Source organism: Pleurodeles waltl, chromosome 4_1, assembly GCF_031143425.1.
Source record: "Pleurodeles waltl isolate 20211129_DDA chromosome 4_1, aPleWal1.hap1.20221129, whole genome shotgun sequence".
NCBI classification, from domain to species: Eukaryota; Metazoa; Chordata; class Amphibia; order Caudata; family Salamandridae; genus Pleurodeles; species Pleurodeles waltl.
The window spans coordinates 181,068,287-181,081,861 of NC_090442.1; the positions used below are offsets into that span (position 1 = coordinate 181,068,287).

General features: G+C 46.4%; 1 protein-coding gene across 2 annotated transcripts in view; it reads right to left on the bottom strand.

Moving 5' to 3' along the window:
• Positions 1 to 13,575, bottom strand: part of KIAA1549 (KIAA1549 ortholog) — a 664,130-nt gene that overhangs the window by 300,138 nt on the left and 350,417 nt on the right. For both annotated transcript variants that reach the window (XM_069227988.1, XM_069227989.1), the window contains exon 8: positions 9,099 to 9,158. In XM_069227988.1, the coding sequence (XP_069084089.1) occupies positions 9,099 to 9,158 (60 nt within the window). The remainder of the gene's footprint in view (positions 1 to 9,098; positions 9,159 to 13,575) is intronic.

Below are 13,575 nucleotides of genomic sequence, written 5' to 3' on the forward strand. Positions count from 1 at the left end.
ATCCAGATCCCACTTTATAATGTGCTTGGAGACATTCTGTCCATCCTTGAGAACCTCTTAAAGTTTGCTCACATGTCCGCCGATATATGAGATGAAACAAGCTGCGCTATATTCCAAGGAGTTTGTTTATAGTTGGGCAGCAGACAACTGACATTTAATTATTTGACTGCCCTACTTCATGCCAAGAAGATTTTAACCAATGCCTCCAACCCTTTGGACTCGCACCTGAAGGGATGGTTAGGAATAATCCCTGCAACTGACCTGAAGAGCATGACGCTTGGGTCCACAGACTCTCCTGGCAAAGATGAGCTGAGAGTAAGGTCAGGTCTCCCCGAGCTGGGCAATAGCAGCTGGCTCCTAACCTACTGAAAGCTGGAGATGAAGGTTTCTCCCAGGCCGGCACGATAGGCTCCACCAAGGCCTCACTCAAGAGCTGCAAAGGGTCGGATGTCTGAACCATATGGAGCAGCACTTCTGTGAGGAAGCAGTCTTAACATCAACAGACGGTAACTTCAAGTCACCTTCCTAACCACTGTATGAAGTGAAATGACCTCAGGGTTTGGGGGTCTGGCAGAAAATTCCATATGTATCCCTAGTAAATGTCTAGCTGACTAGTAGAGATTAAACCTGGCAAGTGGTAGGGGCTTTCTGCATCACTATTATCACAGTCATACAGCTTACGAGGGTCAGGGTTTAAGCCATCATGGATCCTTTCTGTACTCTTCCTCTTCAGTGAGTCTTTGTGCCTTCCTTCTAGACCCTTTTTTAGGTGAAGGCTCCATGGGCAGAAGAGAGAGCACCGAAGGCTCAGAGTGTGGCTCAGGAGGAGATGGGGACGGTGGCATTGGTGGCTTCGTTGACGTCACTGGGCACGATGCCGGAGGTGCGGTGTAGTTATGTGCTAGCATGAAAGCTGAGGCCAGCGGTGGCGCCACAGCTCCCACACCATAGACATGAACACAGAGTTCTGAAACACAGCTGGATCCATCTCCTGGAAAGATAGAGGGGTCGGTGCTGATCTATCTGGGATGGAGGGTGCTGGTGCCGATGGTGTCGGGCGGAAGGAGTCTGCTAAAGGATTGGACCCGCTGAGGAATAGGTATAGAGCCAGTAGGATCAGTCTCCTCCATCATAATCAACTTTGGCTCCAAGGATGAAGATCCTATGGGAGACCTGGGTGGTCTTGGAGACTTGACTCTACCATGTTTCTTTTGCTTCCTATGCTTCTTTTCCTTTGTGCCTGAGAAATACGAGGCAGGGAATCTGGACTGGGCATTGACCGCAGATGACTCCGCATGTCATCAAGTTCCCAGGTCATAAAAAGCTTGACCTCAACCTCCTTGATGGCTTTAGGATGGATGCAGGGGCATGAGTCACAGAAGCATGAATTCTGGTCTGATCCTAAACACCACAAGCAGATAAAATGTGGGTCCGTAATAGACACCTGTCCCTTGCAGTCCCTACAGGGCTTAAAGCCCGAAGGTTTTAGGGGCAACATGATGTTGCATTGAAGTTATTATCTGTGAGGAAAACACACAACCCTTAGAAGAAAGTGAGCTCCAGATCTGCAAATGCACAGGGAAAAGGGAATGGATGTTGATGAGGCGTGGTGGCATTATATGGCTTTGGTTTAATCATCTGATGCCACTTCTGGCATCAATACAAAGCACCCGCACCTTACCAGCAACTTGATATTTTTGAAGTTGACAGCAGCTGGGTGAAGCTCTCAGACTGCCACATTTAAAAAAAAAAAAAAGAAAAGAAAGCAGGTGCACTCTGAATCCATGACAAACTGTACATTAGGAGGCGCGTCCACCCCCATATATGTGCAGTTCCCAGAGCCTTGAATTCTTACAATTCAGGGCAGATCTATCATAAGTGCAGCAAAAGCAGTGACAAACGGGCCAGTGGTATAAAAGGCACTTGGCACCAAATAATAGCTTTAATTCACTAACTTACAGTGGGGTCTGGTGTGGGTGACTCATTTTCTCTGCATGCCCTTGAACCCCTGGCATACTTTCTACAGCAGTCTCCAGCATGGTATGGTTCACATAAGGGTTATAATGAGCAGACAGATTACTCTAGCTAAGAGTAACACCAGATGAATACAAGATGATACACTGAGACCACACAAACACGAAGGAGGCATCACCATCATCCACAAGGAAACCATCTGATACACCACCACTGAAGACGACCCCACACCTATCATGGAGCACCTCAACTTCTAACCAATGCTAAGACCACCATTAAAGGCACCCTCACCTACCACCCTCAGTACTCCGGGCCCACCTTCTGCAACACCATCTCCAACTTCATTGCTACCCCAGCCATTGGCTCCAGAGACAACATCATATTCGGCGACCTCCACTTCCACCTCGATGACCCCAAAGAAATCAACACCACCTCCCTCCTGGAAAACAAACAATATTGGTCTCACTCAACTGGTTACCGACCCCACACACAGAGTAAGACACACACTGGACCCAATCTTCATATCAAGCTTAAGAGTCAGATACAGCCACACCACAGAGATCCTCTGGTCTGACTACACCCACCAGCGTTCACTTCACCATCGCAGGTGCCCAGAACAGCACCACCAAGCCCCCCAAAACAGCCCACCGTAGCTGGGGCAAAGTGACTGAGACCTAGGAGACACAGGCCCTCAGCACCATGAAATCTGGGACAGGCCGTCCTGAATTTCTCCACCTGGATCACCAAGTGAGCCAATAGAGTTGCCCCCATGAAGCCAACCAGAACCAACAAAGCGTTGAGGCAAGCCCCCAAACTCAGAATCATCAAATTCAACTGCAAACGACTAGAGAAACAATGACGCACCACCAAAAACACCTCCGACCAAACCGCCTACAAAGCAGCTCTCAATAACTACCACCAACGCATCAAGGACGCCAAGAGAGCAGTCCTCACAAACCGCATCGAAACTAGCACCAACTGCACAAGAGAACTCTTCAACATAGTCGTAGTCAGCTAAAGAACACACCATCCACCACTCCCAAGAAATTTGTGACATCCAATCGGACTATTTCCTCTGCAGGATAGCCACTATCTTAAACAACTTCAACCCTCAACCCACCGAAGTCAACCTTGATAACCTAGAACACCCCACCCCCGCCACACACCAACCAAGCCATCACCTCCTGGACACCGCTCACTACGCTCACTACGCTGACTACCACAACCATCATCTCCTCTATCCACCTAGAGAACTCACTGACATCCTCAACGCCTCCATCACTACAACAACCTTTCCTAACAAATGGAAACACGTGGAGGGCAGACCCCTCCTGAAGAAACCCTTCGCCGAGCCCAGAGAACTGAAAACTACGGCCCCATTTCTCTGCTCCCGTGCCCTACCAAAGTCCTACAGAAGGCCATCAACATCCAGCTCAAAGAATACCAGGAAAGAAACAGCTTGCTTGACACCTCCCAATCCAGCTTCAGCACCAACCACAGCACAGAAACCGCCCTGGCAGCAGCCACAGACAACAGATCCTGCCTCACTGCAGTGAGACAGCAGTCCTGATACTCCCGACTTAGTGGCGTTTGACACCGTATCCCACCACAACCTCATCAACAGGCTCAACAGCATGGGCTTTCATGGGATTTTTGCTAAAGTGGATAGCCTCCTTTCTCACAGGAAGAACAAACGGTCCCACCTGCCATCCTTCACCTCAGAACCCAAAAACATAATTTGCAGCATACCCCTAGGATCCTCCCTTTGCCCAACACGATTCAACCCCGCACACGGACACTGTCAGATCCCACAGACTAAGCATCATAGCCTACGCAGACAACACACAACTCATCCTGTCGCTCACCAAAGACACTCTCTATCACCAGAACAATTTGCAACACCATGACCAGTGCCGCCGACTGGATCAGAACCAACTGCCTCAAGCTGAATTCTGAGAAAATGGAAGTGCTGATCTTCGGGAAAAACACCTCCATATGGGACAACACCTGGTGGCCATTCGAGCTAGACCCTACACCCACCCCAACAGACCACACACACAACTTCTGCTACATACTCGACAGCAAACTTACCATGGAACAGCAATTCAGTGCAGTCTTCGCATACTGCTTCCACACCCTCCGCAATGCTCTGCAAGATCTTCAGATGGCTCCCCACTGACACCAGGAAGACTGTCACCAAGGCCCTCATCACAAGCCGACTCGACTACAGCAACGCCCGCTAAATCGGCAACTCATCAAGAGACTCCTGGTCATACAGCATGCCGCTGACAGACTCATCCTAGATCTCCCTAAACAAGCCCACATCACCCCCACCTCAGAACCTCCACTGGCTCCTCATCCAGAAGAAATGCCAGTTCAAGATTTCATGCATGCCTACAAAGCCTTGCACAACCAGGGACCAACGTACATCAACCACAGCTTGGACATCCACGAACCCTCCAGATGCCTTTTCTCTGCCTCCATGGCCCTAGCACATGTCCCTCGCATCAATCGCAGCAACAGTGGAGGTTGCGCCTTCTCCTACACTGCCCTCAAAAACTGGAACGACCTGCACCTCCACCTACAAACAGCATCCTTCCTGACAGATTTCAGGAAGAAGCTCAAGACCTAGCGCTTTGACTGAGACCCTGAAACATCAATGCCTAGATACCCTCAGGTGATAGTGCTGTGCTATACAAATACTGATTGCTGTCAACACCCCTCTTCTTAAAGCCAACTGCTATGACAGCAGAAGTCTCCATTCTGTCTATCTTGGATGCATGCTAAGGACCGAAATGTGGTCTAACAGTCTCAATCTGGATATCTGCATTTATTTGTATTTTCATTTGACAGGAGTCCGAAACAAACAGGAAAGGTACACAGGTGATGCCATAAATTGTGCTGACAATTTTCCCAGGGAACAACTCCACCCCACCCATCCCGGCCTTTGTAAATTAAGCATGCAACATCCATCAGTGTTCAGGTGGAGAGGACTGTGACAAACCATTCGGCTGATAAGGTTCAAGTAAGGAGTTCCCATAATTTGTCTGACAATCGTTGTGATCCTGGACAAAGTACTTGCTTGGCATTTATTACACGTAATCAGCTGTGCTGTTTGAGCATCCTTAGAGAGAGCTGTACTCCCTGTGGCCTGAGCTTGTAGGGGTTTTAAACCCTGGGCACAGGTTCTAGTCTAAAAGCAATGCTTGCTGTTTAATGATAATACTGAACCTATGAGAGACCTATGCTGTTCAAGGTCTGTATTTCATGGGTTATAAAGGGAAAGAGCTTTTTGGCCTGTGAAATACCTCAGTAAGTGCAATGCCTGTGTCTGTTCAGCGCTTTGGATCTCGCACAGCAGAACTATTCCAAGTTACACAGAACTACAGACTGCAGCTTTACACAGTAAACACACCTCTTTAGGAAACAAAGGCATTAATTACCTTGTGTCACTAACATGTCTCAATTATTTGACTATTCTCAGTCAAACAGGGCACAAACCTATTCAAATAATACATGTGCTATTAGAAACAGCTTTATAAAAACTGTCTTTACCACGGCCACTGGTGAGCCAAGGTTAATATATTGACAAGAAAGCAACACAAATTTGACAGAACTGAGTTTTATACACTAAGCAAACTTCGAAATATATATTAACTGTTCTCACAAGCAGATTACTCTCGGAAATCGAGAATGCAGTGATTTCGAATGAAATTGGTTACCTCGTTTATCGTTTATTGCCACAAAAGCTTTCATGGTGACTTTTTTGGAAATTAAGACTAGGTTTATGATGTTGCATATTCCCTTCAACTGTTTTGCAGATGCAGAAAGCTTGTTTCTTGAACATTACAATCACAAAAGGGGATATTTCTAAAATGTATCTCATTAGAACGGCATAACGGTTTGCCAGGTATAGAAATACCACACACATGCACACAAAAACATGGAAATGTCACACAAACTCAGTGAAAACTGGGCAGCTCCTTTACTCAAAGTATTACTACCTTAGGCTATCCCATGCCTCATCAGCATCACCAATTCCAATCCCTCAACAAACCCTTCCTGACGGAGTATGATGAACACTTCAACTATCACCCATATCCTTCCATTTTCGGCTAACAACCTCAATATGCTAATTCCAATCAGCTCCAAAAACACCTGAACCACCACAAGCTACTTCAATCATTTAACTTAGGATTCTGCCCAATTCTGCGCAATACAGCACACCAAGACATAATGATTCATGCACTGCACACAGCTCTAACTGTCTCACACTAGTGACCAGTGCCTACTACTGCTCTTTGACCTGCCCACAATCTTTGATATGGCTGATAACCTGGCATTACCAGATACAGGGAGTGCAGAATTATTAGGCAAATGAGTATTTTGACCACATCATCCTCTTTATGCATGTTGTCTTACTCCAAGCTGTATAGGTTCGAAAGCCTACTACCAATTAAGCATATTAGGTGATGTGCATCTCTGTAATGAGAAGGGGTGTGGTCTAATGACATCAACACCCTATATCAGGTGTGCATAATTATTAGGCATCTTCCTTTCCTTTGGCAAAATGGGTCAAAAGAAGGACTTGACAGGCTCAGAAAAGTCAAAAATAGTGAGATATCTTGCAGAGGGATGCAGCACTCTTAAAATTGCAAAGCTTCTGAAGCGTGATCATCGAACAATCAAGCGTTTCATTCAAAATAGTCAACAGGGTCGCAAGAAGCGTGTGGAAAAACCAAGGCGCAAAATAACTGCCCATGAACTGAGAAAAGTCAAGCGTGCAGCTGCCACGATGCCACTTGCCACCAGTTTGGCCATATTTCAGAGCTGCAACATCACTGGAGTGCCCAAAAGCACAAGGTGTGCAATACTCAGAGACATGGCCAAGGTAAGAAAGGCTGAAAGACGACCACCACTGAACAAGACACACAAGCTGAAACGTCAAGACTGGGCCAAGAAATATCTCAAGACTGATTTTTCTAAGGTTTTATGGACTGATGAAATGAGAGTGAGTCTTGATGGGCCAGATGGATGGGCCCGTGGCTGGATTGGTAAAGGGCAGAGAGCTCCAGTCCGACTCAGACGCCAGCAAGGTGGAGGTGGAGTACTGGTTTGGGCTGGTATCATCAAAGATGAGCTTGTGGGGCCTTTTCGGGTTGAGGATGGAGTCAAGCTCAACTCCCAGTCCTACTGCCAGTTCCTGGAAGACACCTTCTTCAAGCAGTGGTACAGGAAGAAGTCTGCATCCTTCAAGAAAAACATGATTTTCATGCAGGACAATGCTCCATCACACGCGTCCAAGTACTCCACAGCGTGGCTGGCAAGAAAGGGTATAAAAGAAGGAAATCTAATGACATGGCCTCCTTGTTCACCTGATCTGAACCCCATTGAGAACCTGTGGTCCATCATCAAATGTGAGATTTACAAGGAGGGAAAACAGTACACCTCTCTGAACAGTGTCTGGGAGGCTGTGGTTGCTGCTGCACGCAATGTTGATGGTGAACAGATCAAAACACTGACAGAATCCATGGATGGCAGGCTTTTGAGTGTCCTTGCAAAGAAAGGTGGCTATATTGGTCACTGATTTGTTTTTGTTTTGTTTTTGAATGTCAGAAATGTATATTTGTGAATGTTGAGATGTTATATTGGTTTCACTGGTAATAATAAATAATTGAACTGGGTATATATTTTTTTTTGTTAAGTTGCCTAATAATTATGCACAGTGATAGTCACCTGCACACACAGATATCCCCCTAACATAGCTAAAACTAAAAACAAACTAAAAACTACTTCCAAAAATATTCAGCTTTGATATTAATGAGTTTTTTGGGTTCATTGAGAACATGGTTGTTGTTCAATAATAAAATTAATCCTCAAAAATACAACTTGCCTAATAATTCTGCACTCCCTGTACATAGTAAATAAATGGCTCCTTCATCACCACCAGAAAGCAATTTGTTCAAACAGGCTCAATTCCTCTTCATGTCACCTGTGGCATGCTACAGGGCTCAATTTATATCGGCATATTTTTCAAGCTTTATATGGAGCTACTGCATATACTACTAGACGAAGTAGGCACCTCATTGTGCTAATATGATAATAACGTACATTTGTTTTTCAAAGTGACATCAATGGCCTCAGAGTATGACTGAACCAGCATTCAACTTTGATAAGTGCAGTTTAAAGTCAACCCAACCAAACCTGAGCTTCTCTAAAGCTGTATGCTTCCAATTGACGATCTAGACATGGCTTGGTCAGAGGAATCAAGAAGGCTTCTCAGGCACTCTTTCACCTACTGAGCAATTCCACGTAAATTCTATTATCAGCCTAAGGGGTAAATTCAAGCCTTTCCTCCCTTTAAATAATCTCTGATCCCTAATCCAGGCTCTTGTCCTTGCACACATCTCACTAACTAGGCTTCCAGCACCACCGTTTTACTAATAAATAAAATACTGTAGCAGTCCAACTGATCATCAACCAAGGAAAATGCAAACATCACAACTACCCTGGAGAAACTACATGGGGTCTATCTTCCAGTACACATCAGCTGACAAATATGCTGAGTGATCGATGAAACCTTAAACATGAGTAAACCAGACCTCCTGTGAAAGAAATACATATTTTTCAGTGGCATCTGAAGCTCCTCTTTTGCTAGCTTATTAGTGAGGGAAAAGCAACAAATGGGCATAGAAAGTGCACGTTCTCCTTCAGTGTACTGAAACTGTGGCATAACTATCAATTCTAAGCAAGTCCATATCCCTTCAGCACATGAGTGCTGAGATTTAGACCCACTGCTTCTCCATCTACCTTTTATCCTAAAGTCTTCTCCAGTTTATCCACCTGTCACTTGATATACCTGCATACTATGTAAGTATTTCCACAGGCACTGTGAATCCCCATTTGTGGATTATGCACCTCTTGCAATGTATAATGCTCTTCTGCCACTCAAAACCAGTTCTGCGCTCTATGATTATCTCCATTAAATAAAACAAATAACAGTTTAAATTAAACCTAAACTGTAGCTGTCCATAGTTTTTCAAACTGTTATTAGTAACATTTGGCGAAGGTACCAGCATCTGGGAAATGCGTCAAATAACCACACATACATTTGGGGTACATACCTGTCTGCAACCAAGAGTCCTTCAGAAGCTGAGATATATTGAGTTGTGGATAATAGAAGGCTGAGAAGATTTTGTGATGAAGAAAAAACAAAAAGGAAAACAGTGACTTAAGGATCAGTTTTTAAATCATATACAATAATAAACACATTCAAGTGAAAAGCAAGTATTGTCTTTAAGCATTTCTACTACAAAGTTATGGGCATTTTTCGCATAATCACTATTAAAACAGAAAATGTTAAGCAAACAATCAATAAAGGCTTTTTCAAATCAAGTGCTAGACCCTATCTAGCTGTAGATTACTTACCTCAGAACATTCCCATGCGTCAGTCTGGATCTGGACATTTTCGAGCCGTAACCCTGCACACCGGTAGGTGGTGTCGCTCGGCTCCGCGTAAGTGTCGTCTGTACCAGATGTGACATAAGTGGTCCTATATAGGTGCCACCCCAGCACCCTGACATTTTTTTTTTGCGACTTTCCACACCAGAAGGGCAAAGACACAAAGAATGCTGATGCACTGGGGTGCAGTTCTAAGGGCCTGAAAAGGTAACCTTATAAGAAATAGGTCACAGAGAGGGGTGAACAGGGGGGTTGGGTAAGGCACCTGCAGCTAGGCAGTCTCTACCAGATGAAATTGTTACTAAAGGTAAGTAACCTGTTCATCTGATAGAGACCTCGAGCAGAAGATTCCTTAACTTAGAATAGATACCCAAGCAATACCTCACCGGAGGTGGGTCTGCAAACAGATTAGACTAAAAAGTCCTGCAGGACAGAACGGGCAAAATGCCCACCACAAAGGACCAGATTGTCTGAACAGTAATGTTTGCGGAACATGTGTAGTGACACCCAAATTACTGCCTGTAAGATGTTCAGGACAGGGACTCCATGAGTTAACGCAGTGGTCACAGCCTTGACTCTGGTGGCATGAAAGCACAAGCCCTGAGGGGGTTGCTTCTCGCCAATGTGTAGCACATTTTAATGCAGAAGAATATTGTGAGATGATTAGTTTTGCAAGGCCTTTCCCTTCTTCGCCTCAACATACCAAAAGAACAGTTGATCGTACACCAAGTACTCTTTGGTACGATCAAGGTAGGAGACAACATTCTTTTTGGATCCAGGCAGTAGAATCTCTCCTCTTCTTTAGACAGTTGAGGCGGAAAAAGAAGCATGATGATATTCTGGCCGACATGAAAAGATGTTGCAATCTTTGGAAGGAAGGAAGCACAGGTCCTCAGAACCTGCTTGTCTGCATAGAAAGTTGAGGTAGATGGGGGCATAGAGTCCTTGCAGTTCGCTGACCCTCCTGGTCAATGCTATGGCCACCAGAAAAACATTTTGATGGTGAGTAGACTAATTGGGCAATTGTGCAGGGACTCAAAGGGCACACACATGAGGAATGCCAAGTCCAGTTTGAGGTCCCAGTGGGGCATGATGAATGATAGTGTAGGGAACAGGTGTTGAAGTCCCTTAAGGAAACAGGTCACAACAGATGACTTAATTAGAGAAGTTTGGTCCAGCAACAGCAAGAATTCTGAGATGACTGACAAATAATATTTAACAGTACCCAGAGTAGAGCCCTGCTGGGCCAGAGAAAGACCAAAAAACACAAGAGGTGCAGAATAAGGGTCAATATTCTTCAATGCACGCCATGTCACAAACTTGTCCCAACGGCAGGTGTGTACTGTCTTGGTACTGGCTGCCAAGATAACAGAGACTTCGGCAGGAAGGTCGAAAACTGTCAACTATTGCCACTCAATCGCCACGCATGAAGGAGAGGGGTGCGCAGTTTTAGGTGTAAGGCCTTGCCCTGTCTGATGCAGCAAGAGAAAAACTTCCCAAAGAGGAAGCCTGTTTGGAGGACTGATGCTCAGATTACGAAGTTAAGGATAGCATACTCTCAGTGCTCAATCAGGAGGCTGACATGGGTCCAGTCGTTCCTGATCTTTTTGAGATCTCAGGGCAGTGAGTGGTATTGGCAAAATGGGGTACAGGAAACCTGAGCACCACTGGAGATAAAGTGTCTCAGAACGAGAGCCGCTTGGAAACTCCAGCGCGCAGAACTGATGACATTGCACGCTCTTGGCGGTGACAAACAGATCTAACCAAGGCTCTCTCCAATCTTAAGAGAGACACTGTACCACCTCAGGGTGGAGACTCCATTCATGATCTGCTAGGTATTGATGGAGTAGTGTGTCCGCTCTGGCATCCAGAGAGCCCACCAGATGATGAACCACCAGGGGAATGCCCTGGCGCTCCAGCCATGTCTAGTGGCCCCTACCTGTTCCGTTTTATTTTTGCAGTACTACATGGTGGTTGTGTTGTCTGTGAACATCTGAGCTAGCCTTCCCCAGATGGAAGCAAAAAATGCTTTCAATGCCAACCGGATCGCGTGCAGCTCCAACAAGTTGATGTGAAGCCTAGATTCCACCTCAGTCTAGAGTCCTCTGATCTTTGCCTCTCCCAAATGGCTGCCTCAGCCCACGAGGGACATCTGTCACTACAATCAGCTCTGGTTGGGGAAGGATGAGGGAGTATGATGCTGGCCCAATTGCTGTCTGTCGGCCACCACTGCAGGTCTTCTGCAGTTCCCTCCAAGATCTGAACTAGGTTGATGAGCTCCTCCTGAAGCTGTCCCACTGGAACTTCAGGTCCAAAGCCTACATATGCCAATGGGCATGTGTGCTAGCAGGATGCAGAAGGCCATAAGGCCCAACAGCCTCAGCTTCACAAATATCCAGTACGGAGGATGAAACATTGGAACCACAGATCAAACATCCTAGACTCACCTTTCGGAAGGATAGGCCCAAAACTGCACTGTGTCCAGAACAGCTCCGATCAAAGCGAGCATCTGAGAGGGAGCCAGCTGTGACTTTGGCATGTGTATAGTGAACCCCAGCAAGTGTTGGAGGTCCACCATACTCAGGAAGTGGAAGACAACTGACTTCCTGGGGTGAGCTCACCTTCCACAACCAATCGTTGAGATAGGGAAAGATTGGAGCCCCTGAACTCTGAAGGTGTGCTGCAAACGTTGCCATTACCTTGGTGAACACCCTAGGGGCGTTAGTAAGGCCAAAGGGGAGCACAGTGAACTGGAAGTGCTCTTGGCCCATCGTGAACCGCAGGTAATGTCTGTGGGCAGGCAGGATAGGGGTGTGGAAATATGCGCCCTGCAAGTACAATACTACCTTCCAGTCTCCCAGATCAAGGGCAGACAGAACCTGAGGTTCATTTGTTCATTTGTTCAGGAAGAAATTAAGAAGGTGCAGGCCTACAACAGGATGAATGCCTCTGTCCTTTTTCAACACCAAAAAGTAGCAGGAATAGCATCCACAACTTCCTTCTGATGCCAGCACCCTCCTGATGTCCCCGTGGCTAAAAAGACCAGCTCTTCCTGGCGGAGTAAAGCAAGATGGTCCTCAGTCAGCCAGTCATAAGTGGGTGGCACAGGTTGGGGGGGGTCCAGAAAGGGGATGGAGTAGCTCCTCTCCTATTTGAGCAAGTCACTTATTCAATGTTATGGACTGTCAGTGGGACAAGTGACGGCTGATCCTGTCACCCAACTGGGCGCCTGTGCTAAAATATGGGCAAACTAAGGTCATGAGGCTGTGATAGCCAGAGGGGACTGGACTGGCCTGACCTTTGGCTAATGTTCCCACATTTGGCTAATATTCCCACATTTCTTGTGGGAACAGTGTCACCTGCCACAAAAAGGCTGGGAAGCCTGGTGGCCTTGGTGGCTGGGCGGGAAAGGACGTAGTTAGCAGTCCCTACCATAGCTATGAAAGTGGACAAAGGAAGACTGGGGTTAGTGGGGCCACGGAGAGGGCCAAAGACCTGGCTGTAGCTCTGCTATCTAGCTATGAAGTGCTTTAGCGCTGAGTCTGTCTTTTCACCAAAAGGCGAAAGGCATTAAAGGGCCTGTCTGAGGAAAGATTGGATATTCCTTGAAAAGCCAGAGGTTCCCAACCAGGTGTGGCGTTGAAGGGCCACCGACGATGCAGTCGCTCTGCCCAGCAAGTCGGTCATGTCCAGCTTACATTTGATGGTGACCTTTGCTGCATCTCGCCTGTCTGATATGGCTTGGGCTTCTTTGGAGGCAACACCATAGGCAGCACTTGAGAAACCAAAAGAGAGAGAGTGTGTGTGAGAGAGAGTGTGTGTGTGAGAGAGAGTGTGTGTGAGAGAGAGAGTGTGAGTGTGAGAGAGAGAGTGTGAGTGTGAGAGAGAGTGTGAGTGTGAGAGAGAGTGTGAGTGTGAGAGAGAGTGTGAGTGTGAGTGTGAGAGAGAGTGTGAGTGTGAGTGTGAGAGAGAGTGTGAGTGTGAGTGTGAGTGTGAGTGTGAGTGTGAGTGTGTGTGTGTGTGTCGGCCAAAAAGGCACAAGATGTTCAATGATCGCGGTGCTAGCCTGGCAGAAGAGAACATCCTCTTATGAATGGTATGCAGCAGTTTGTATTCACTATCCAGTGGAGTGGTAGAGAA